Source organism: Erythrolamprus reginae, chromosome 1 (genome assembly GCF_031021105.1).
Source record: "Erythrolamprus reginae isolate rEryReg1 chromosome 1, rEryReg1.hap1, whole genome shotgun sequence".
NCBI classification, from domain to species: Eukaryota; Metazoa; Chordata; class Lepidosauria; order Squamata; family Dipsadidae; genus Erythrolamprus; species Erythrolamprus reginae.
The window spans coordinates 310976757-311003995 of record NC_091950.1 but is presented as its reverse complement, the minus strand read 5'-3'; the positions used below and the strand labels follow the sequence as shown (position 1 = coordinate 311003995).

At 36.3% G+C, this 27239-nt stretch overlaps 1 protein-coding gene across 23 annotated transcripts in view; it reads left to right on the top strand.

Moving 5' to 3' along the window:
• EPB41L2 (erythrocyte membrane protein band 4.1 like 2) overlaps nucleotides 1-27239 on the top strand; it is a 103793-nt gene that overhangs the window by 59692 nt on the left and 16862 nt on the right. For 5 of the 23 annotated variants that reach the window (XM_070733499.1, XM_070733508.1, XM_070733504.1 and 2 more), the window contains exons 6-15: nucleotides 860-935; nucleotides 1801-2019; nucleotides 3454-3541; nucleotides 5251-5403; nucleotides 7565-7662; nucleotides 18561-18733; nucleotides 20394-20542; nucleotides 21775-21840; nucleotides 24449-24478; nucleotides 27089-27235. In XM_070733499.1, coding sequence (XP_070589600.1) covers nucleotides 860-935; nucleotides 1801-2019; nucleotides 3454-3541; nucleotides 5251-5403; nucleotides 7565-7662; nucleotides 18561-18733; nucleotides 20394-20542; nucleotides 21775-21840; nucleotides 24449-24478; nucleotides 27089-27235 — 1199 coding nt within the window. Of the gene's footprint in view, nucleotides 1-859; nucleotides 936-1800; nucleotides 2020-3453; nucleotides 3542-5250; nucleotides 5404-7564; nucleotides 7663-18560; nucleotides 18734-20393; nucleotides 20543-21774; nucleotides 21841-24448; nucleotides 24479-24667; nucleotides 24731-27088; nucleotides 27236-27239 lie in introns of all 23 variants that reach the window. The other 18 variants (XM_070733511.1, XM_070733506.1, XM_070733501.1 and 15 more) reach the window with 5 other exon arrangements.

Genomic DNA, 27239 nt, shown 5'->3' with positions numbered 1-27239 from the left:
GTTCATATAAGACTTAATAGTAATGATTCAGATCCCATTACAAATTTAAGAGGTACCAACAGTGTTACTCTTTATTCCCTTTATTATCCAACAAAGCCATAGAAGTGTTGGCAATAGCATTTACATCCAGTAATCAGATTTGTAGGATGAAAATGGGAGGTAAGACATAGCTTTTAAATCTATTTTCAGATTATATGATTTGGACTCTCAAACATTCTGACTCAGACAGCTATACTAAGGAGGAGTTAAAGGAATTTGCAGAGGTGCCAGGACAATAAGTTAATTTTCATAAATCACATCTGATGCTTTTTCATACACTCCCAAAAATTCAAAAGGAAATTTTCATACTGTTGGTGATTCCCATTATGTAAATAACTTTAAAACATTTAGAATGTACATTTAGAATTATGAAAATATCAGCACTACTTATATAATTATATATCTATTGATATATATTAATCTATTAATAAAAAAGCTATATACAGTACCAGGATGCAAGAAATTAAGGAAATGGAAATCGGACTTCAAAACAATTCAGTGTTTTAAATAAATTGCAGCAATAAAAATGAAGATTTCACATGGCTTAAATTTCATGCAAAATAATTGAGAGTAAATACAAGGATTCTGTGCAGATCTCAGACACAGGGTGATACATTAATCTCAAATAATATAGGCAAAACAATTTAAAATCTAGCATATTAATAATTTTACAATATAAACAAAACAGTTTCTTAAAAAAGAGTTTCACTCCCATCCTTAATGTCTACATTTTTCCTATTTGTGGATAAAAATAATGTTTACTTTGAATGTTTTCATTTTTTTTCTCCCATGTATTCTCTGGGGAATGTGTTAAATGTAGATTTGCCATGGCAGTTCACCTTTAATGTGAAGTTTTACCCACCTGACCCTTCACAATTAACAGAAGAAATCACCAGGTATGCTGTTAAGCCTTATTGAATGGAAATCCTACATTATTTAGGTCTTCTTGGAAAATCTGTAAAATATTATTCATAAGCCTAAAGAAAATGGCCAAATTTTTAAAAAGCTATTATCTGCTATTGCTTTTTTCAGTATTTGATTTAATGGCAATGTTTTTATTGAAAAAAGAAGAACAAGTTAAAGCAGAAATGCAACAATATTGAATCCACTGCAGATATTCAAAACAGACCATTACCTAGGCTCACTTTGTTGTGAGCCACCCCGAGTCTGCGGAGAGGGGCGGCATACAAATCTAAATAATAAATAAATAAATAAATAAACACTATTGTAATTCTAACATTTCTATGGTTATGGTTAAGTTTGTGTGTGCCTTTGTGTGTGTGTGTGTGTGTGTGTGCCTCTGTGTGTGTGTGTATTAAAAAGTTTAAAAACTAGTAGTCAGAAAAATTGCACTAAGACTTCACTGATAATATAATTTCCAGCTTTATATGAGAAATAAGCTGTATTTGGAAGGCTTTTTTGAAGTTGCATAGAAACAAAGAAGATTGACGGCAGAAAAAGACCTCATGGTCCATCTAGTCTGCCCTTATACCGTACTATTTCCTGTATTTTATCTTAGGGGGTTATTTAAATATAACCTTTTTGTAATAAATAATTTCTCTGTTTGCAGATTGCTTTTGATGTAGATTTTTAAAGTGTTAAAAATAGAGAAAATATTAAGCTTTTGTGGGGGAAATTAAAGGAAAGAGTATTATGAATGTTCACTGACCTGAATTACATATAAAGTAATGACGGGAATAGGATAAAAAGGAAACAAAGAAATAAAATTTGTCAGACAATTATTATTGTTCTTTTTCCTAGGTACTTCCTTTGTTTGCAGCTTCGTCAGGATATTGCTTCTGGACGTCTACCATGCTCTTTTGTGACCCATGCTCTGCTTGGTTCATATACTTTACAAGCTGAACTAGGTGACTTTGATCCTGAGGAGCATGATAGTGGTTACATGCAGGAATTCCGCTTTGCACCTAACCAGACAAAAGAGTTGGAGGATAAAGTAGTAGAATTACACAAGACACACAGGTGCGTCATGTTCCAAGTAATTGATTTGTGTGCATTTTTGTTTGCTTGTGGCAGATAATGCTCATACAATTAAAAACAAAATATATAACCCTAGGCTCTAGTCAGGCATTATGTAATATTACCATACCACTCTCATAAATAGGTAAATTAATCAAGAGATTGTTATTAATAGCATAGAAATAAATAAGAAAGAAAAAGATGTTGAAAATAATAAACTTCAATCATTTACTGAAGAATTAAAAACAAGGCGAGAGAAGGAAATGAACGTTAGAATAAAGTTTTGGATGAAAGATCCCATAATACAGTGATGGTGAACCTTTTTTGGCTCGGGCGCCCATACCCACAATGCAATGCCTTCCCTCCGTGCGCATTTGCACAAGCACTGCGTTGCCTAAACATGCACATGCCGCACTGAAGCCTCCGACTTCTGGTAGGGCTGTTTTTTGCCATCCCCAGATTTCAGGAGGCTTTCTTAAAGCCTACGGAGTGTGAAAACGGCCAAAAAAGAAGGCCAAAAATCAGCATATGCACTGGAGCTGACATAGGGCAATGCCTCGCGTGCCCTCAGATTTGGCTTCACATGCCACCTGTGACACGTGTGCCATAGATTTGCCACCACTGCCATAATGTTTCCCAGAGGGCAAGTCTGCAATTAAGAACCAGTGGTAACAAGGTTTTAATTTGCAAGATAAGCATAACATTAAAACATAAGGGAAAAAGTTCATAGGAACACCGGAACCTGAAAATGCAAGATATTTTTCAGCTTCCATATGATTATGAAATTATTGCTGAGTACTATTTATACATTTTAAAAGAAAGATGACTAGAAACTAGAGATTTCCTTCCCCGTTTTTGAAGCTCAACAGTACAAAAAAGATGTTCAATAATGCAGGGAGTACTGTTTGAGACAAACATCTTTATTACTTCATTTGGATTTTCATAAAAGCAGTAGCCCTGTTTTTCTTCATCTTGAGAGATAATAACGTTTGAATCCCCAAAGAGTAACTTCGGTTCTTTTTTCCTTGCTTAAATAGTAGCTGTTCTAAAAACACCAGGGCATTTCCGTTTATTGTTTCAGCTTTTAAAATGATCAAAATGTTGGTAACCAATTATCAGATATTGATGTAACACTTTTTTCTGGCATGCCTGTGCCAAGTATGTTTCTACTCCAGTATGTTTTGATAGTTTTAACAAATGCAAAGACTGGAAGCGATTATATTTGAAATTGGACTCTCCTTTAGCATGAATGTTGGAGATGTTTAAAATGGATGGAATTCAAAGCAGTGCTACCCCTTGCAAAAACTGGCCATATCTAGAAACAAGAACTGACTTGGCTAGACCATGGTCTGAGTAGCAAGGGCTATGTTTTGATATATTAATAAGAACACAACATAATATTGATTTTTTTAATATTTATTTTCTAAATATTTGCAGAGGTTTGACTCCAGCACAGGCAGATTCCCAATTCATAGAAAATGCCAAGCGGCTATCCATGTATGGAGTGGATTTACATCATGCTAAGGTATTATTAGTCAACATTTCTATAGAAAATGAAATTTTATTTAGAAAATGTAGTAGATTCATCTACTTAAAAATACCTATTGTACTGTATGAGTGTTGTTGCTGGTGCCCAATCAATCTGAAGGGGGATTTGATTAGAATATGGGAAGTAGAATTCCTGACAGATGTGCGAATCAGTGTAAATACATCCTGTATCAGAGATGTAGTCCTTGAGATACTGTATTTTTCCTGCTTGAAAGACAGGGATATTTGGAGAATAATTTGAAATCCATAGTAGATATTTTTAACATTTTTATTGCATATATGTCATTTCATGCTTGTTTAGACTTATTTTAATCAAGAGCTGTGTTTTCTGAACACCATTCTCTTGCCGCATTCTCCCTTATATATTCTCTCCATCAACATATACAAGCAAATGCAGAATTGATGCTTCTTCCATGATGATACTATTGGGGGGAAATTACTTTTCCTCAGTGCTGCTGCTTCTGTAGTAAGTGGCAGGTGAGAAGGGAGAAGTGATACTATTTTCATATAACACCATTTCTAGTCTCAGATTCTGTAAATCATCTATGCAAGTAGTAAATAGTACATTTACTATTACAGATTTTGGAATTTTGAGATCAGATAGGGGAGCCAATATTTTAGTCAGTGTTTTTTTCTAACTGAAGAAAGTTCTACTGAATCACCCTTCTCCAACAAGTCATTGAAAATCCTGGAATGGCAAAATGCCTATTTCATCCTCTCCTTACCCAGCAAAGAAAGCAAATTGCCAGTCTAAGTATCCAGAACTTTTATTATCCCATTGCCATTTGAAAAAGAAAAAAAAAAATCTGAGCACTTTGCCCTAAAGGGATATCTGTGAAACTGCCAAGCTGCTATTCACCCAGTACATTTAAAGAACCATTCTGAACTGTATTAACGAAAGATTATCATGCTGGCAATTTCACAACTAGGAACTTTTTCTTATTGTTGTAAGCATATTGCTGCAGTTAGTACAATGGAGGCAATGGGCGTTCCAAAATTATCTGGAAAAGTAGGTGGGATGAATGAAAATTCCACAGAGAAAGTATTGTACTCAACGTTGCTTGAGCAGAGGATTGGACTAGATGACCTACAAGTCCCTTCCAATTGAAATAAATAAATAAACATTGAGCACATAAGAGTGTATATATGTTTGCTTTCCCCCTCAAAATTTGATCTATAAAATACTTTATTGTAAATATTTATTGTAAAAATTCTCCCATGTTTTAATTTTAAAGCAGGATAGGTCTCCTCTACTAATAGAAAAACTACTAGCCAAATATTTAGATATTTAATGACTAAAAATATTAAGTACAATATTGCATACAGTATTGCAAATTGAATGAATTAAACAATATATTGTGGATTATTGATCATTAAAACTTTTTAAAAATGTGTTTTATTTCCATTCATATGATGGTTTTCTTTCTTCTGTGTTCTCTTTTAACATTCAGTTAGTATATCTAACTTTATATAAGAAGGCAATGTCTTATAATTTTACAATATTTCCTTCATTATGAACTGTCTATTTGTCCACTTCTGAAGTATTTTCTTAGATTCAGTATTGTTGCTTAGCTCAATTTCCATGTCTTTTAAGATAATCTCTACTCCTGCTGCCTCATTGCCTGCCTGCCTATGTGCATTCCTACTGTAATCAGGTTGAAATTGCTTTCATTCTTAATTTGATAGGATTCTGAAGGTGTGGACATCATGTTGGGAGTTTGTGCCAATGGGCTACTCATTTACAAAGATAAACTTCGAATAAATCGTTTTGCATGGCCCAAAATTTTGAAGATTTCTTATAAACGCAGTAATTTCTATATTAAAATCAGACCAACTGAAGTAAGTACATGAATATGGTGATATACATGTCAGAAATTGTATGAACACTTGTCAGGTAGTTTAGTAGTTCATAGCGTGATATGTATGTGCCTGGTAAACTGATGTGTTTTTTTTAACAATCATACGAGATCTGTTGAAGAGCCATAGTGCAAAACAGTCATAACTACTCAAAGGCTTCGTTCAGCTAGTGCATGGCCTTCCTCAGATGTTCTCTATATTGAATATGTCTAAAGTGTTGTATTCTCCAACACTTTGATATTTCTACAGTATTTTGTTTTCTTGTTTCTTAATATTTCAGAATCATACACCAATTTGGATCCAAAAGTAATGAACAGTAAGGCATGTTTTTAAAGCATTTGGTGCTCACTAATAATTCGTAAACAATTAAAAAGATTCCAAATGCAAAAAAGATTCCAATTCAAACCAATTGTCCTACAAATAAATTAGTATGGAATCTAATCAATTGTAGACTTGTTTTTTGATACTTACCCAGATGTGTACTATATGCAGCTCATTAAATCAGTGCAAAGCTTAATTATGCAAAAATGAATGCATGTTTTTTCCTGAACATTAACTAGAATAGGAAATAGAGACACTATCATTTTCATTCTTAATTATGTCAGACCAGCTCCTACTTTACAGCAATTTTATCTTGTTCAGAAATAGCTTTTCTGTATGTTACATGTTATGGAAAAGCCTTCCCAGAAAGTGTTTAGTTAGTCATTGTACAGGTAATCCCCAGGTTATGACCATTCCCTTAGGGAACGTTCGAACTTACGTGATAAGCATTCCCTAGCATTTCAAACAAAAGACCCAAACTATGAATGTTGCAGCACCATGGCAGTTGTTCATCTATATGAACAGCTGCAGAAGCTCTGCAACATTCATCCAGCATGTTGCCGGCCGAAATGGAGCTTCTGAAGGGCAGATCTAGCCCTCTGACACTCCATTCAGTCCTCTGCAGGCTTCCCCTGGCCCATTGCAGGCCAAAATTGAGTCTCTGGTGGGCAGATCCAACCCTCAGAAGCTCTATTTCAGCTGGCAACCTCCAAGGCGACTACTTGCTAGATCTTCACAAGATAACAAGCATGGCAGGTTGGGGAGGGGGAGAAAGCAATTGTGGGGAGCATTAGGTTTTCAGTGGGTCGGGGAGGCCCTGGGTGATCTTACGCAGGTGGCCCCCCATGGCCTTCCTCATCTTGAAATACCTCATGTACACATAATGAACCTCACATTCAATTAGTGAATGAGTGGGTGAAAGGAGGGAATGATCTTGTTTAAGAGGAATCCCATGAATCCTCGGGTTATAAATGGAATGAGCAGGCTCCAGCAGTGGGAGGCTCTGGCCATCCACCCTGGACGCTTCTGTGCATGCGCAGGAGTGCGTGTCCGAATCGGTAGCAACAAGATTTGTAACTACTGGCAGGATCAATTACATTCATAACTCTAGGATTACCTGTTTACATTATGTTTGAATTGTAGTCTCTGAGTGAGGTATTTGAGCCTCTGGTTTTGAGTTGTTAATTAAATTGCATTCTAAGAGATGATGGTGATGATGATGCTTTTTATATTTAACTGAAGGCAGTGAACATACCCAATACTCTTGCCTCTTTTCCTCACAACTGTGTGAGGTGGATTGGACTAAGAGTAGGTGAGTGGCCCAAAGTCACCAGGGCCAAACTTTCCTTTTTTCTACACCAGACCTTAACCTCTGCACCAAGTGACTGAAAGTTATTTCATTTACTTTAAGAATAAATGAAATCAAATGCTAACAAAAATTAATTCCCACTGATTTAGTCAGATAGATGCAGTATATACAATTGGAGCTGTAATCTTTATTTTTTTAAAATAAAATTTAGTTTGCATATGGAACTCAAACATTTTTTTTTACAATGCTTATACTGCTTATTGAAGGAAAGCAATGTATGAAAACTTGTCAGTAGGATCCCAGAGAACCACCCAGTAAAGGCATCGAAAACTTATTTATAAGGACTGGGGAGGAGTGTTTCCCCCTCCCCCTCATAACCATTAGTATCTTTAAATGAGGGCAATAATAACAATGAATCATAATATGAAATATAATATTGAAAATGAGGTCTAAATAGTTAGCTAGCACAAATGGTTTTCAAAAATTCTATTAATCTGTATTAATTTTTTTCAGCTGGAACAGTTTGAGAGTACTATTGGCTTTAAGCTGCCAAATCATAGGGCTGCAAAACGATTATGGAAGGTTTGTGTGGAGCATCATACTTTTTATAGGTAAAACTTTCATATTTTAATTAGTGGGTTATGGGATTTCCATGGCTTTTATGTTTTTGAGGAAAAGTTTTAAATATGAAAATATATTTCGATAAATGAGCTTCCTTTTAGCCTGTGACAAAAATATACATTCCTGATAATTACCTTTAGTTGTGTGTCCCCCATATGCAGTTTGAATTGGTCCTAATTTATTCCCTTGGTTTATCATGACTTGGTGTTCACAATGTAAAATAACAAAACAAAAGGCCCTTAGCTTTTTTACTCAAGCTATATGCTGGATTTTTATCTTAAAATATTGTTATGATACAATAAATGATAAGTTGATTATTTCTTGAGTAACTATAATATGATACAGTGGGCTCCATCATGGTTGTTTGCAAAATGTTTATGCTAGGCAATCTGTAACATATTGATAACAACTATCTATGGTATTATAGAATATTTTGTTAGAGAGCAATTTGCTATAGAAAGAATTTTGAATTGAAACAACACTGCCTTACTCCACTTTTCTCTGCAGACAGAAAGTGCTGCTACTGTTCATTGGCTTTTTGACCTTGAAACCACGTCTACTTTTTGCTTTCCAGTGAAAGCTTCAGCAGACAAATTATTGGATTCAAGAACTAGATTTATTCCAGGCTTCTTTTTCCTTCTACTGGGAATTCAATTTTACCTGATATTTGTTTTTCTTACCTAAAAATGCTAGTTTGTCCAGTTTACTTTTATTTTTAATTTATAATTGAAGTCATTCACAAATACATTCTATAGCCTGCTTGCAATTTAAATAATTGGGGTTTGATTATAGAATTTATGGAAGACTGCCCTTATATATGATCAAGAACTCCCAAGCACAAAATGTAACACATATGTTTGTAGAAGCTAAGTGGTCATGTTAAGCTTATTTGCTACATCTGTTCTACAGGTGTTAGGTTGTTTTCATTCTAATTTAAGGAGCTGGTTTTAGCCTCTAAGACCTTAAGTGGTTTAAGACAAGGTTATCTGAAAGAGCATGCCTATCGATATATGCGGCTCAGTTTTCATTCATTCCTGAAAATGATTTCACTGGGGAGAAAAATGGAATAGTGCTACTCACAACTGTGTGCAAATAAAACTCAATATCTGCATTTGTGCATTTTGTTGATTAAAGTCTCATTCTGTTGTATTAAAAAGCCTGCTCAGGATGGCAGAAAATACTGGGACCTTGAAAACATTAGTGCTATTCTTATACAAGCATAATCCAGAAATCAACATAGTTTTATTAGAGTGGAAGACTGAAAACGAAGAACTGTTAACAGTAGAAAAAAGGAGAATGAACTCCACAAAATGTATTGTCATATACAGTGATCCCTCGAGTATCGCGAGGGTTATGTTCCAAGACCCCTCGCGATACTCGATTTTTCGCGATATAGTGGTGCGGAAGTAAAAACACCATCTGCGCATGCATACCCTTTTTCCATGGCCATGCATGCGCAGATGGTGGAGTTTGCGTGGGCGGCGGGGAAGACCCAGGGAAGGTTTCTTCGGCCGCCCAGCAGCTGATCTGCTCGGCAGCGCCACAGCAGCGAGGAGGCGAAGATCGGGGTTTCCCCTTTGCGTGGGCGGTGGGGAAGACCCAGGGAAGGTTTCTTCGGCCGCCCAGCAGCTGATCTGCTTGGCAGCGCCGCAGCAGCGAGGAGCCGAAGATCGGGGTTTCCCCGCCACCCACGCAAAGGGGAAACCCCGATCTTCGGCTCCTCGCTGCTGCGGCGCTGCCGAGCAGATCAGCTGCTGGGCGGCCGAAGAAACCTTCCCTGGGTCTTCCCCGCCGCCCACGCAAAGGGGAAACCCCGATCTTCGCCTCCTCGCTGCTGCCCACCCGCCGCTCGCCCGTCCGCCGCCCGCCGCTCGAGAGCAAGAGGGGGAGAGATAGAGAAAGAGAGAGAAGGAAAGAAAGAGATGAGAGAGGGAGGAAGAGAGTGTGAGAGAGGAAGAAGCAAGATAGAGAAAGAGAGAGAGAAAGGAAGATGAGAAAGGAAGAGAATGACGTCATCGGGTGGGAAAAATCGCGATATAGCGTTTCGCGAAGATCGAGATTGCGAAAATCGAGGGATCACTGTATTAATATCTTTTAGCATCACCATTTTAATTATAGCATTGACAGTCTTGAAATTTGTCAGAAATGATGTTTCTATTTGGAAACATTAGTAATCTTTTATTGGAAAGTAGTAAGGCTCTGCAAGGAATGACTTGGTATGGAGGAGAAATTGATGCTCTTTTGGAGGTTTTAAAGGGGTCGCTAAGAGGGAAATCATGTGTTTGGATTGTGCTTTCATTTGCCTTTCAAATTGGAGGTCACTCCTAGAGATTCTGGGAGAACTTTCACAAAACTGATCAGACTAATCAGTTTCACACTTTCAGTTTTTGTTTGCTCCCTAACCATCCCCCCATCCTTTGAATGCTCACCCCAGCAATGGGATAATTAGCAAGAAATCAATAAATGTTTGTATTTGCTTTCTTTGGAGGGTAAGGAACTACAAGAGGGGAATTCACATTGGAAGTGGTGCACTTATGCCAGCATATTTTGCATACTTTGATTTATTTCCCACTCTCCAATCTCTGCTTTGCAAGGGAGGAACAGGTCAGGCATGGGTGAGATTGCCTGTAGAAATTGATGGATTTTTCCTTCTCCCTCTTATGGATCAGAGAGGTTGGAGTAAGGGATCATAAGAGAATAAGCCGGCACATTATGGGGAATTGTGACATGTTCACAACTGCCAAACCAGTACATTGCTTTCAGTGCGTGCCTGCTTAGTCTGTTGTAATCCTGTCCTGTCAATCTTTGCTCTGCAAAGAGGAAAAAATAAGTCAAGCACAGGATAGCACTGAACGCAATGGTGGTCGCATGAATGAGGGATGCTGCACAGATTGCAAATACAGTATAGGCATTCGTCCTGAAGTTCTTTTTTTTCAGTACCATTGTAATTTCAGTCACTGAACATGGTAATTGGTGAGGACTATCTGTATTCAATCTAGTGACTGACTAATGCTTTGGATTATAACCCTTAGAAATTTGTATGTCAGTTCTAACCTCCCCCTCCCCCTTGAAGATAATTAATATGAGGAATAAGCTTTCTAACACTAGTATGCAATCTACCCATAGAAACTGCTTTCCAGACAATACATAAATAAATGTTCATAACAGGAGCCTGCTACAATATATTAGGGCAGAAATCTTGGTTTTCTAACATTAGATACTATTGAATTACAATTTTCATCATACATATTTAGCTGGCAGGGACTGCTGAGAGTTGTGCTACAGAACCTGTGAAGATTTCATAGCCCTAAATAAACTTATTTTTTCCTAGATGATGTAAAAATGATTTTCTTGAGGTAATGATTAGCAAGCAAAGATGGATAAGGCTGCTGATGGGATCAGAGATATCAATGGAATGTCCTAGGAAAAGCTACTCTCACTTGTAGAGATGCCAGGCACTTATTAAAGCCACTAATAATTGTGTCTGATTCAGTTGTACCAAATTTAATTCTGAAGCACCAAATTACACTTTGATTTTTTTTTTACTGAACAGTGTTCTTTGTTGGTTAATGAATTGCAAATTAATGTCTTTAAAATTTCCAGTTTTTCTGTAGTGATTTTTAAAAATATTTTTAGTGACATTTTCACATTGAACATCTTATATAAAGAAACACCCAAGCATTTTTTTAATTTTTACCCCAAATAGGAACAAAAGCATATTTCTAACAATGCCAATTATTTTAGGTCCCCTACTATTTTATATTGCTTTCTTACAACTGATGCCATTATGCAGAAAATCCAACTAAGTTCAAATCTTGATTTAACAGTATTAAATTCATAGTTTCTTTTAGAAAAAATAAAATTGGAAAATGATCTACTAGGCCATTGCTCTGACTTAACTAAGCATTTGGAATATAAAATCACTCATATTAACTTGGAGTTGGACACCAGCTGGGCAAATCCAGCTGAGGTAACAGGTTTATTTCTGGAATTATCTGAATTGTTTTCAACATATGACTGTTAAGAAAATAAGGCAGTGTCATCTGCATTGTTAGCTTTGCCATCTGTTGGTTAGTTCCTTGGTCTACTAGGTTGGTGAAAGCAGTCATGGAACTGATAGAAATTGGATATAAGTAGTGGTATATGCCCTCCATTTTGAAAGAGGTGATGAATAATCATCATCTAATGCAACTATTTCATAAAACTGTTGACAACTGTCAGTTACAACTTTGGATGAAATGGCTTATCTGGATCCTATTTAGTTAGGAATCAGGCCCAAGTGGACAACCAAAACAGCACTTGTTGCTCTTTTTGATATTTGACAATAAAGAAACAAGTTGTAAAATTATATTGATCTTTCTTGACCTCTGTGTGACATTCAAAACCATGGACCATGTTGATCTTTTGTACCAACAGCCAGTTGGAGGGGCACTGGTCTTTGGTGATTAACATGCTTTCTGAGTAGCTGGTTCTTAGTGAAGAATGGGGAGAGATTGCATCCTGAGCCACTGTGTATGGGATACTATAGGTTATATTCATTTAGTTTGTCATTTATTTATTGGAGTTTGTATTACTGTTCATTTCTAATAGTGAGGTTCACATAAAACAGTAACAACGAAAAAGGATTTATTTATTCAGTTTGTAAAGCCACCCATCTCACATTTGTGACTCAGTTCCCACAGTTAAAAACAACCAAAGAACACAATCAGTAACATTCAGGAAAATAGCAGTAAAAAAACAGAAACCTATATTACAAATGTCAGACCAATCAAATCAAATTCTGATAAAATAAAATAAAATAAAAAGCCCAATTAAAACCAACATTGAAACTGAAAACCCAGAAAGCAGGCAAGTATAATTTATGGATCAATCAATATAAACAACTGTGTGGTCACCACATTTCAAAAGAGACATAGAAACTCTGGAGAAGGTGGAGAAAAGAGCAACCAAAATGATTAGGGGACTAGAAACTAAGATTTATGAAGAGAGATTGCTGGAACTGGACATGGGTAGCCTAGAGAAAAGAAGGGCCAGGCAGTCTACAGGTACTTGAGGGGTTGCCACAGAGAGGAGGGGGGTCACACTGTTTTCCAGGGCACCAGAGGGCCAGACGAGGAACAATGGTTGGAAGCTGACCAAGGAGAGATTCAACCTAGAAATAAGGAAGAACTTCCTGACGGTCAGAGCGATCAACCAGTGGAACGACCTGCCAGCGGAGGTTGTGAACTCCCCAACTTTGGACATTTTCAAGATGAGATTGGACTGTCATTTGGCTGGGGTGCTGTAGGATTTACTGCTGAAGCAGGGGGTTGGACTTGATGACCTGCAAGATCCCTTTCAACTCAAATAAATAAACAAACTAACTAGCTAACTAGCTAACTAACTAGCTAACTAACTAACTAGCTAACTAACTAACTAACTAACTAACTAACTAACTAACTAACTAACTAACTAACTAACTAACTAACTAACTAACTAACTAGTGATCTCCAAACTATAACCAGATCCCAGCCCATTGACACAACCATATTTTTAGACCATTTCAAAAGGTAAACAAGGTTGAGGCCAGCCAGGGAAATATATTCCAAAAGACAGGCACTGTGGCAGAAAAGGCTCTCCTACAGAATTCTGTCAGATGATATTCCTTAATCAATGGGAGCCATAATCTGCCCTTTCTGTTTGCCCTGATGGGATAGGTAGAAGCAATCTCAAAAATAACCCAGCCCCATGCCATTTAGATCTTTATAACCAGCACCTTAAGTTGAAGTTAGAAACAGACTGGCACCCAATGCAGCTCAGGCTTAATATGCACTGACGCGTCTGAATATTTTTTAAGGACAACTCCACTTATTTATTTATTTTTTCATTCATTCATTCATTCATTCAATTTGTATGCTGCCCTTCTGCTTAGACTCAGGGAGGCTTACAACATGTTAACAATAGCACTTTTTAACAGAGCCAGCATATTGCCCCCACAATCCGGGTCCTTATTTTACCCACCCCAGAAGGATGGACAGCTGAGTCAACCTTGAGCCGGTGAAGATATCTGAACCGCTTACAAGGTGTGCTTGGGGTAGTGCAACACATCCAACTTCAAAAATGGTAAACCTACAGAAACTAAGGGCCCAGAAACCACTTAGTCTTGCTAGGGTTTAGCTGAAGCTTGTTGCCCACCCAAATTGTCACAATCTCAGAGTTATAATGAATGCCAGTTGTGGTCTTTCTTGAAACAAGAGGTTTACTCACGGTCACTCATGCATGTGTCACTTCACAGCAGAGGATTATTGCAATGTGTTTTTCATGGGATTACCTCTAAAGATCATCCTTGAAGTTTCAGCTAGTGTAATTATGTCTGCTCTAAGGTTTTCCCATATAACACTATTATTGCTACCAGTTAAGGTGGTGGTTGTCGCCTTTAAATCTGAAATGGCTCAGGGCTGGGATACCCCCCGCAGCTGCCTTCTCTGAATTGAATATGGTCACTTAGTGCAAGGTGGGAGAGTGGACTTCTTTGATAGTTCTGCCATGGAGGGAGGGGCATCTTCAGGGAGCCCAGGCTCAAGTGTATTTAGCAGTGATCCTCCTCTTTCAGAATGACTTACTCCCAAGATATTTGAATGAAAACATTCTTATTACATTAATGGGGAGCCATAACAAAATGATCCTTCAGAAATGCATTTTTAGACTAGTAAGATCATGTTGTCTGCAAATGGTGGCCATTAGATTCATTACAATCGTATTCTTGATTTTTATAAGCCTCATAGTCTTCCAAAACGAAGCAGCATGTAAACTATAATAATCACGGAGAGGGGCGGCATACAAATCCAATAAATAGATAGATAGATAGATAGATAGATAGATAGATAGATAGATAGATAGATAGATAGATAGATGATAGATAGATAGATAGATAGATAGATAGATAGATATTAAGACAACTTTCATCTTCATGTGCTCCTTGAATGTTGTACCACTAGTTAAGAGCAGTCTCTGAGCAGGGGGAAATAAAAAGAATACTGTTTTATTACTGGCATTTGTTTCATTTCATTGGGTGTCTTTGAAATAAATAATTCATATTATGTCTTTTAACGAATGATGTATTTCATGGTGAGCTTCTGAGGAGCTGGCATGCAAAAGAATACCTAGCAGTTCCAACTATCATTAATGTGTAAGCGGCTTAATCCAAGAGTGTCAACTTCCTTCATGATAGTTAGGGTTAGAGTTTGCCTCTTTTCTTCTCTCATGGATTACCTGTTATACATTTAAATACAGACCTTCTAAAACTTATTTTCTCTGTAATACTAAAAGCCTTTTACAGTGCTACCTCTACTTAAGAACTTAGTTTGTTCCATGACCAGGTTCTTAAGTAGAAAAGTTTGTAAGTAGAAGCAATTTTTCCCATAGGAATCTGTAAAAGCAAATAATGCAGGCAAACCTATTAGGAAAGAAATAAAAGCTCGGAATTTGGGTGGGAGGAGGAGGAGGAAGAAGAGGAGGAGGACAGTCGCTGCAGAAGGAAGAAGGTGAGGTGAGGTGAATAAAAAAATCCAAAACTTTAAGGCTTTAAAAAAAAGAGGGGCTCAGGTGGCGAGGAGGAGCACACGCCTCACATACACCAGGTGCGAGGCTACCTCCCATACACTGCGCCAGAGAGAGAAACCCAGGTGGGCGAAAGATGGGGACCTCCCGCTCCTTTAACCGAAAGGCTGCTGCTGCTACCTGCTTCCTTCCCATGCTGGAGGGCTCCTCTCTTCTCTCGCTCACTCTTTTTGTAGCCAACGCCTTTCCTTCACTCTGGTGACTCCTCGGTTTGGCTGAAGACGAGTTTATTCAGCCGGGGCGAAGCGCCCCCTTTTGCCTTTCCGTGCCCAGATGATCTGGGAGGCAATCTCGCGCCGGGTGTGTGGGAGGCAGTGAGAGGGAGTCACTAAGTGGTTTATTCCCTCTCCAAGCGCCCAGAGAAAGGAAAACACTCCGTTCACTCTGGATTGCCAAAGCATCCTTAAGCACCACCGAAAGGCTCCTCTGGCAGCCCAGAAAAGCCAGAGGTGGCTGGGATTAAAGGGGGAATGGCAGGAAACTGGCCCGGCCTTCGTGCCACTCTCAAATTTCCTGGGAAATTTTTCCAGGCTAGGTTCTTAAGTAGAAAATGGTTCTTAAGAAGAGGCAAAAAAAATCTTGAACACCCGGCTCTTATCTAGAAAAGTTCTTAAGTAGAGGCGTTCTTAAGTAGAGGTACCACTGTATTATACTTACCGTAAGTCCTAGGATTCTTGCTAGGAACAATAAATTGAATATAGAACAATAGGGAATGTGATAGAAAAGAAACTGTATGAATACTCAGTCTATTCTCTAAAATAAGGTTGACAAACTCAATTTCATTGAGGGCTGCATTATGTTTGACCTTAGAAGGCCAGGATAGGCATGGCCAGGTTGGGAGGGACCAGCTCGACGTCACTTGTGTCGGGAGCGCCTGTGGTGGCCAGAGTGCTCTGCCAGAAAAAATGGGCTCCCGAGCTCCGTTTCAGCTGCAACAGCCCCCTGTAACCCTCTGCCAGTGAAAATGGAGTTCGGAGTGCCACCTGCGGCCCTTGTGAGCTGTTTTGGCTGTGATAGTCTCTTGCAACCCTCTGCCAGCAAAAACGGAACCTCCTAAGCTCCATTTTCACTAAAAGAGGCACTTCAGGTTGGTTCTTTGCTGTTTCCAGAGTGGCCCCACAGGCCAGATCTAAACAACCTGTGGGCTGGATCTGGGCCTCAGGCCTTGAATTTCATACCCTGTTCTAAAATATGAAGATTGCAATTGGAAAATATTTTTGTCTCTGTATCATAATACTCTAGCATATTGGCTGGGGAATTCTGGGAGCTAAAGTCCATATATCTTAAACTTGCCAAGTTTGAAAGATACTGCTTTAGTACAAGGTTTTTTAAATTATGTATCATGTAACTCTAGACTTCCACAAAAACTTTATGGATTCTATAAGAAACTTAAGGAGAGAAATTCACTCAGATGCTGCCAGTTTTTTCCCTATAGCTTTGTCTTGATGTGCGGTTCCAGTATTTTCTTTCGTTGTTTTCCTTTCCTATCATTCCATGGTTTAAAAGGATTTAAAATCTTGCTCTAGCAGATGAATACAATTTTTGGCAGGAACTTTATAATAAAATGACATCCTTCTTGCCATAAAAAATAAAATATGACATATGGACAAAAGACGATATTAAAGAAGAGAATATTTTCAGAAATGTACAGATTTTTTTAATTCCTAGAAATATATAATTTGTTAAAAAAAGAAGTACCGTATATACTCGAGTATAAGCCGAGTTTTTTAGCCCCCAAAATGGGCTGAAAAACACAGCCTCGGCTTATACTCGGGTCACCACACGAGGGCGCCATTGCTTGAGCCAGAGCGAGGAGGCACCAGCTTTTGTCCCCTCTGGCACGCCGTAGTTCCTCTCCCTAGCTCAAGCAAAGAAGGCAGCCATTTGCAATGGTGAGTCGGATTAAAAAGGCCCCCTGCTGTCAGATTCTCCTCCCCCTCCTTTGAAAGGATTTAAACTGTTTAAAAAATGGTATTTTGTGGTAGTTGCTGTCCTTGCTTGGATAGGATCTAATAATGTGTTATGAGGCAGAGCTAGACAGGAATTCTTTTTCTATCTGTCTATCTTTCTATCTATCTATTTTTCTATCTATCTATTTTTCTATCTATCTATCTATCTATCTGTATCTATTTCTTTCTATCTATCTATCTATCTATCTATCTATCTATCTATCTATCTATCTATCTATCTATTTTTCTATCTGTCTGTCTATCTTTATATCTATCTGTCTATCTATCTATCTATCTATCTATCTATCTGTATCTATTTCTATCTATCTATTTTTCTATCTAACTATTTTTCTTTCTATCTATCTGTATCTATTTCTATCTATCTATCTATCTATCTATCTATCTATCTATTTTTCTATCTGTCTGTCTGTCTGTCTATCTATCTTTCTATCTATATCTATCTATCTATCTATCTATCTGTATCTATTTCTATCTATCTATCTATCTATCTATCTATCTATCTATCTATCTATCTATCTATCTATCTATTTTTCTGTCTGTCTGTCTGTCTGTCTGTCTGTCTATCTTTCTATCTATATCTATCTATCTATCTATCTATCTATCTATCTATTTCTATCTATCTATCTATCTATCTATTTTTCTGTCTGTCTGTCTGTCTATCTATCTTTCTATCTATATCTATCTATCTATCTATCTATCTATCTATCTATCTATCTATCTATCTATCTATCTATCTATCTATCTATTTGGTTTTCTATGCTGATAACCTCACAGCAGCTAATGCTGAAGCTCTTCTTTGGATACACTTATTTGTTTGTTTGTTTGTTTGTTTATTTATTTAATTGGATTTGTATGCAATCCCTCTCCAAGGACTCAGGGTAGCTCACAGCATATATAAAAACAGAACAATAATGTAAATCCAATTAATGATGAGAAGGAATCCAGTTTTGAAGGATTTTAACTCTTAGGTTTTAGCTTTGTTCCTGATCGAGCTACTTTTTTTACTTTTTAATTTATTGTTAATATTGTTAATTTGTTTACCCTCTTTTAAATTTACAGAGCTAGTTTACTGGTTTTCTTTAAAATAAATATTCTAAAACATGTCTCAATTAATGTAATTTTATTGTTTTCCATTTTTATAAGTTACCAGTAGCCACTGCATTTTCTAACCTCGGCTTATACTCGGGTCAATACGTTTTCCCAGTTTTTGTGGCAAAAATTGGTGCCTCGGCTTATACTCGGGTCGGCTTATACTCGAGTATATACGGTACTATGTTTACAGTCTGGAAATGACCTTGTTCATTTTTTCGTGATTGTAGGCTTGTATCACCAGAACAGCCTCCAAAAGCCAAATTTCTGACACTGGGCTCCAAGTTCCGTTACAGTGGACGCACCCAAGCACAAACCCGCCAGGCTAGCAATCTCATAGATAGACCTGCCCCATTCTTTGAACGGACCTCAAGCAAACGAATTTCCAGGAGTCTTGATGGTGGTAAGAGCTGGACAGAAGCTAGTGATTTTCTTATTTATTACTTATAAAATCTTATACATTGGAATAGTGGTAACTCTGTTCATCTTTAGCTTTCATGTAGTAAGTCCATTTTTCATAGGTCTTGCCAAACCTGTTTTTTAAGAGAGAAATCCTGCTGAACCTGTTTTTTAATGTAGAAATGTTACTTTTTCAGTAGAAATGCTACTTTTTTCAGTATATAATAGATTGAATAAGATTTTAAGAATGTATTGAATTGTTTCATAGGGGTTGCTGCTAGTTTCTCTTGCAGAGCGGTAGATGTTGAACTATTTGTCCATAGTTTACTTACAACTAATTAGCTGATCCAAATTCAAAAAGGTGGATTGACCAATTCAAAATTAGAAACAGAAACATAGAAGTCTGACGGCAGAAAAAGACCTCCTGGTCCATCTAGTCTGCCCTTATACTATTTTCTGTATTTTATCTTAGGATGGATATATGTTTATCCCAGGCATGTTTAAATTCAGTTACTGTGGATTTATCTACCACGTCTGCTGGAAGTTTGTTCCAAGGATCTACTACTCTTTCAGTAAAATAATATTTTCTCATGTTGCTTTTGATCTTTCCCCCAACTAACTTCAGATTGTGTCCCCTTGTTCTTGTGTTCACTTTCCTATTAAAAACACTTCCCTCCTGGACCTTATTTAACCCTTTAATATATTTAAATGTTTCGATCATGTCCCTGGCTAACTGATTTTTGTTCTACGTATGGATTGACATACCATAGATAGTTTATAAGCTGCCATTTAAATGAGGAACATTACACATGGACTAGAACATTCAGCAGTAAATTAAAAGCTTATGTAATATTAATTTATAGAGCAGTTTTCATGCATGCATATGCACAAATATGCAGAAGTACACGTTATAAATACTGCAACTATAACATGCTTTATTGTGATAAATATAGTTTGTTTTTATATTTTACCTATATAACATGCATCTAGTGATATTTATATTCTTGTAGTCAAACATTATTGCAATTTTAGTGTAATTCTGTTTTCCTGTGTTTTAATTCTTTGTAAAACTTAATTGACATAGCATATTTTCCCAAACTACATGGTATCATAGTCCCCTAAAATAATAAACTCTACCCCACCCCCCATGGATAAACTTATTTCATTGATGGCAATTACTGAAAGAGTAGTAGATCCTTGGAACAAACTTCCAGTAGACGTGGTAGATAAATCCACAGTAACTGAATTTAAACATTCCTGGGATAAACATATATCCATCCTAAGATAAAATACAGAAAATAGTATAAGGGCAGACTAGATGGACCATGAGGTCTTTTTCTGCCGTCAGACTTCTATGTTTCTATATTTCTATGTGGGTAAAAAGAAGTATACAAATTTTAATTTCTATATCAGATTTGTAGTATGATAGCTGCATTGTTGAGGCACAGGCCAAATGAAGAGTAAAGCCCAGAGTGAGGGTTAATCACTAGTTTAACCCTAACCAGGTTTATAAAAAATATGACCCCCTATAGTTGTTTTTCACCACCAGAGAGTTGGAACCTGATGTACCCACTTATCCTGGTGGAATGCTTGTTTGTTTTTAAAGGAAGCAAGTCAAAATTCATCTGAAAATTAATAGATTTTTAAAAAATATATGTTTGCAGCTCCAGTAGGAATTGTAGACCAGAGTCTGCTAAAGGACTTTTCTGTTGCTGCTGCCTTTGAAACCGCTGGGCAGTACAAGTTAAAAGACTCAGAAGGCAGAAGTGTGGATGGAGACATTGCTAAAATGGCACAGTTAGAAGACGGAAAGGTATGATTGTTGAAAACAGTCTATTTTGTAGATGTAACATTAAATTGGAATGCTATTTAAGTTGTAGTTACCGTATATTCTAATTTCAACTTCTATGCCTGTTTTTATAATTTACCACCCTATGTAAGAGAAGGTGTGGACTGACTGGCATAACATGAGATCAGATTATGATCTACCTCTAAGGGTTCCAAACCATTGAGTAACTGTTGGAATAGTAAATGTGTGTCCTTTAATGAATAAACATTCACAATTCTAAATATTTAACTGCTTTATAAGAGTGACTTAAAATCTGGAATTTTTTTTAGATCTATAATTAGAAGCATTGTGTGTCCTTGTACTGCTGTCTTCCCTTCTGCTAAAGCTTTGAATGTCTGTCTGTTTCCATTTACACTGCTCTTCACAGACAACAAAAAGCTGTTTGAGATGACATAATCCAAATATTTGGATTGTATGTTGTTTAATTAGATAACAAATGGGGCTTTATAAATGTTTATACATTCATAGTCTAACAGTACTGCTTATCCTATTTTTGAGTAAACATTCTCACTAATAAATTTCTCCCTGCCCCCTTCTCCACACTCTCCTCTGCTTACAAATACACCTTTGTATTATGGTCATGTCTGTATCTAAGATTAGATTTTCTCTACCGCTATACTCTTCCCAATTTGCTTTTCTCCTCTCCCCCTTCACTCTGTATTTTATGCATTTATGCATCAGTTTTCACCTTTCATTCATTCCCTTTTATCCTGTTCCTCAAACTTAATTGATATTCATGAAATGGACATGCTTTTAGATATTTTAGATTATAGTAACCTTAGTAAACCTGTGGCTGAAAACTCAGAATGTAATAGAAATGAAGATAAATCATTTACAAGCTACTAGCTTGTAACTCATGGGAGGGGGCTCTTTTTTGCTTGACAGAGAAAAAGACAGAGAAGCTGATAAAATTACTGAAAATGAAGATCCTGTATCTACAATATTTAGTTTGAGAAAATGGTTTTCTTTAGTTTTCGTGCAACGGTTTCTTAAGGATAGCTGTGCTGGCTTTCCTAGTTTTACAGAAATGTACATCTCCTTTCCCCCACTTCGTGTTCAGGATTATCTTTCTGGTACTTCTCTCTCATTTCTTCCTTTCTTTTGCATTATTTGTGTCATTTCTCCTTATTTTATAATCAGTTCCTTTTTCATTCACATTGTCCCTTCCTATCCTTCTGTTATGTTGCAACCTGGAGCCTAAAGCAACTTCTCTTCATGTTTTTAATGGCGCTACTCTAACAGACAAAGCAAAGGAAGAGAAGGTGTGTAACTTTGTTGACTAATTGTCTTTTGTATATAACTTTGCTAATATATGTTCAGAGGTAATCTATATTGCTAGAATGAGGCCAAGGTGCGTGTAGTACCATCCATTGATACATAACCATCTATATAAATTCTGCGATATTAAAAAGTAGATAAACAGCATGGTTTACTCGACACTATTCTTAGAGAAGTTTTGGAACACAAGCTACCTGTTTCCTGGTATGTTTAGACTCTCATAAATCAAAAATTGTGCTGCCAAAAGCTGGCTACCAGATTTCAGAAATGCAATATTAGGCTAGTAAAATTTGGCTACTAGAGGGCCTCAGATTGCATACCCAGGAATTAAGTAAACCTTTTTTACATTGAAGCTTTCCTTCATGCTTGTAGCAAACAAGTCCATACAAATCTATGCACTTTGATGCTATTCTTGTGGAATATCTTTTCCAAAATGGATTAGATCAAGGCATTCCCAAAGATGAAACAAACAACTGGCCTTTAGACATAATATTTTGTAAATTGTTTAGCATTCCTTAGTCATATGAAAAATAATTGAACTGGTTTCCTTTAATATGTGTTCTTTTCTCATTATTTCTGTTGGATATTTCTGCCTCTTTCTTTTGGATACTAGTGTCTCGTTTTGTTAAATGCTCAAAAGGCTTTGTTCAAATGTAACAATAAGCGGTTGTGTATTATGATTCGAACAAGGCTTTATACACGTTTGTGTGCTATCCCTTCCTGTAGCGCAGATATAAGAGGAGGCTGGAAACATTTATTTTCATTCATAATAAACCACAGTCTTAGTTAGGGTTTGCCGATGCAGACCAACTTCAAAACAAGTTCTGTGAAACTTTGTTGTACATAAACAATTTTAAAACCTGATTTGGGAAATTGTTCAACAGGGGTCACAGGTCAGTAATTCAATACCTAATTCTGATTTTCTTTTTGTCATATCATGGCAAAGCTGCATCTGACTTTTGAAACTTTAATCGTGGCTTCCTAGTTTTCCAAAACTCTAGAAGCTTATTAGAACTTATTAAACCCATTGAAAAGCCAACTTACTAAATATGCTTACATTTAATTAAATGTTAATAATCATGAATCTATCCTTTATTGCATATTGTGGCCCACTCATATCAAATATAACTCTTGGGCCAGAAAAAGAATCAAAAGAATAGTCTTGAATTTTGTATATAGTACATTTAAAGAAGGCCCTATGTTGGAATTACATTTCAATGCTAATCAGAATGTGAAACAATATTTCGGGGGTGGGGGTGGGGGCTTTAAGGGAATTTAACTTTATTGAAGAGAGCATGCACGTAAACACTCACACACAATCTTTGATATGGACAAATGTTAAACATGCTAATCTTGCTGAAGATAACTTGTCATTAGTTGTATTTGGCATTATATTTCAATACTGTTTCATAAGTGATACTATTTCATAAGGGCCATACCTATGCCACCTCTGCTCTGGTGTTTACATTGGCTTCACTCCAACGTCTCCAACATGGGTCATACAAAATCAAACAAATATTGTTAGTGTTAGTCTAACTGATTTAGAGTCTGTTCAGGATAACTACCAGATTTTTAGAAGGCAAAATGCTATAGGTTAACAAGAGGTTCCAGATGTCCTCCGTTGATTGTGGCAAGGAAAGAAATTATCCAATGCTTAACAACAAACCATCCATCGGTATTAATATGAGTGAGCTGTGTATTTGTGTATTTTCAGTCTCATCATCTACTGCAATAATGCAGATCAATTGCATCTAAAGATGGTTTGTGCTTCTCCTGTAAAGGACTGCCAACCAGTTACAAATTTGCATTATTGGCTTATGCAAAGACTAGGCAAAATGTTTCAGATTCAGAACGACTTGAAAACCCAATTATGAAGAGGCAGACTGTCTATTTCAACCATTTTGGAAATATACCCAGCATTTAAAACACTTTTAAAATTCAGTGCAACAATCAGCTTCATGCTTTAAAAAATGGGCAGCTACACCATGCTAAAGTAGTTTGAATTTGAAACATTTTGCACATATCTAAATAAATAGGTTTTAATAGTAATAGATAGTAATTCTTGAAGATAACTCATTGAAATGTATGATGGGTGGGAGAGCTGCAAGTTTAAATCTTAACTGGAATTTTATATATGTACCAATCAAAAGTAATTACAATTAATTTATTAATTTTATTTGGACCATGCTGTGTTCTTTGAATGATCTCTGTTGATTGCAAATATTTTTAACAAAACAAAGAAAATCCTGAAAGACCATTTTCCTGAGCATAGACAGCAGATTTTATTCTAATTATATTGTAATTAAAATAGCCCAGAAAGTTCCAAACTCAAAAAAATCTTTTTTCAAACTATTATGTTTTTACACCTTCTTTAAATCTACTAATACAGAGTTTTGTCTGTAGAATGACAGAATTTCCATTTCAGCCATTGTTACAATGCTGTAGATAGATGACTAATGGTTTAATGCACTGAGCAATATTTGTAAATAGGTTAAGTTGTTTGCAATATTTTCAATTAAAGACACTGTTATGCTCCAGAAGCTTCCTCTAATTCTCCTTTTTTGCTGATCTCTGGGTGATTCCACTACATAGATGGAAATGGAAGAGGACAAAATTCACAAGGTTGCTGACTGCATTATTAGTGTTTGAAACTTCTATAGTTTTTAAGTTTGCATGATGCCCTTCTGTATTTAATTTCAAAGCCCTGTTTATTGAATTTTTAAGCACCTTTTTTGGCCTTTTTTATGACCATGGGCTTTCCCCCCACCCCTTGTTTTCTTTTATGTGTGTGTATGTGCTTTAATTTTACAGATTTATTCCTTGAGAGTAAATGGGGAAAATATTTATGTCAGACATAGCAATTTAATGTTGGAGGTCTGTATAATTAAAGGAGTTCTTTCTGTTCTCATGGGCTGCTAGGCTGCACGAGATGGGAAATCACTTGCAGGCTGCTCTGGGCACAATGCATGAAATGCATGGAGATGTTCAAGTTGAACACGCATGTTCTATTTTGGTGATTCTGTAAAATGAACTACATTTTCAGCTGATAAAAATACTCTGCAGGGGAAGTGGAACATGGCCCTGTTTAGATGTTAAGACTTAAAAGAAATAGGACTTTTTAGAAATGTCTGTCACTTTATAGAGGCACCACCAAGAACTTTTAATTTGTTACAACACTTCCTACACCTGACTGGAAGTATAAGAACAGAGAAAATGTGGCTTTCAAGTTAGAACAGAAATTCTGAGTTCTCTTCCTAAGATTTCTGGTCAATACACCGAACTTTTAAAAACATTGTAAGTTTAATTTTATAATGCTATCAATTCATTTTTGTGATACCAAGAGGTACCGATTGCCAAGGGTTTGAAGATGAAATTGGGGGTGTAGATTATTTTGGCAAAATAATTTGTAAATTAAATAAAATGTATCATCCAGATAGGGCTATTTCCAATATTAAATTTAGGATATTTCAGAGATAGGTAGATATATAATGTATAGGCCTGTAGATTTACAGTAACCTTACTAACATGTTCTGTTGCTTTCTGGCAGCTTCTGATAATTTAATACATATTGGAGTAACTTTAACAAAACATTGTTGAGATTATTGCATAACATTGCATTGAACAAATCCAAGAAAAGTGCCTAGTCTTAAAATTATTATTTTTTAAAAAAAATTATATTGAGACAAGTTGTAATAAATTCAAATTGATGTCCATTTTTAGATTCACATTAAAATTTCAATTATCCCCTGAAATTTTTGTATTTATATAGTTTATCTTGTCATAGATTGCTATGCTTGAATCTTGTCAAATAAGGCTTTTGTTTATACAAACAAAAATACAAAGCATCTAGTTTCCCCAAAACTATGGGAAAATATTTTCCCTACTTCCTGTTTTAATGTTTTCTTTCACTGGCATAATCCTGAATCTGTTTTTCTTTTTTTCTTAACATATATAGTATATTAGTTTTCTCAGTCTTCTCTACTTTGTATCCTCTTAGCTTTATCGCCACAAGGATAATATAAAAGAACAAATTGTTATTTCTTGATTTAATTAAATTAATCAGCCCAATTTCGTACTATTTTATTTCATTATAAATTACTATTTCATTATAAATTAATTTGCAGATTAATTGCAGGGTAGCTTTTGTCCTTCCCCTTTCATGTGTCATTAACAATGACATAACATTTAGAAGGAACTGCAGAAGTCAGGTTTATACTTGAAAGCTTAATAGGTGGATGAAAAAGTCGTCTGTTTTCCGTGCTATAGTTTGTTCTGTTAAAAAAACAATAATGGAAAATAATCTCAGCAAAATATTTCCAAATGAATTATTTTACTTTTTTTCTATAGTGGACTGTATCAATGCAAATAAATGCAAATCATTGATAAAGATCCTGCTGTAGCAAGAGCATATTCTGGTTCTTATTCTGATAGCTAAGCCAAGCTACTCTAATTCCCAGTCCCCTTCTTAGGGATGGATGTGATGCATGCTTTGCTGATGTAAAAATGAATTATCTGATTCTATAATTTATAACAAAGGCCATTATAATTACAAGGTAATACTTGTAAGGAAAGCTTATAATTTGCAGATTCACTACAGCAATTCATTTGTTTCATAAACATCAGTTTCTCATAGTTGTAGAATTTCTTTCTTTCTAGCAGGTAACAAAGCCTCTGGCAGCCACCTGCCCAAGTTATTGTGTTTTTGTCAGGTTCCAAAATCCAAGAAAGACAAGTAGGGTTACTTTTAAGAGTTTCTTGTATATGTGAGTTCCTCACATATAGGCATAAATTTTCTCAACTTACTATTTGCTTTATTAAAGATATACTGAGAACTTCTAAGGAAGACCTGTCTTGACCCTCTTTCTCTCAACCAAACTCTCTTAACTCCACTGTATCTTGGTTCCCTGGAATGCAGTCCCTCCTCCTGGGAATCCAGGCTACATTTCACCAGTTTTGCAGCAGGTTACATCATGGTGTATAAAAGCTTTAAAACATGCTAGCAGTACGGCAACACCACACTTTTCTTTTTCTTTTTAAATATCTGTATTACATGATTTTCAACATAATGGAAATAAAAACAACCTATTTATTTTCCTGAAAAAACTATAAATGATTATTTTTAATTGATAAACTGTCATATTTTCAAACGCTAGGCACTTTTCATGGTGTTTTTTTAAAAAAAATGTCTTTGTTGTATGAATTCCCTGCTTTTTTTACATTACACATTGGTAGGACCTGGATAAGACTCAGGATGAATTACTGAAGCATCAGGCTAGCATTAGTGAACTCAAGCGCAATTTTATGGAATCCACTCCTGAACCACGCCCCAATGAATGGGAAAAACGGCGTATTACACCTCTAACTCTACAAGCACAAGGGGTAT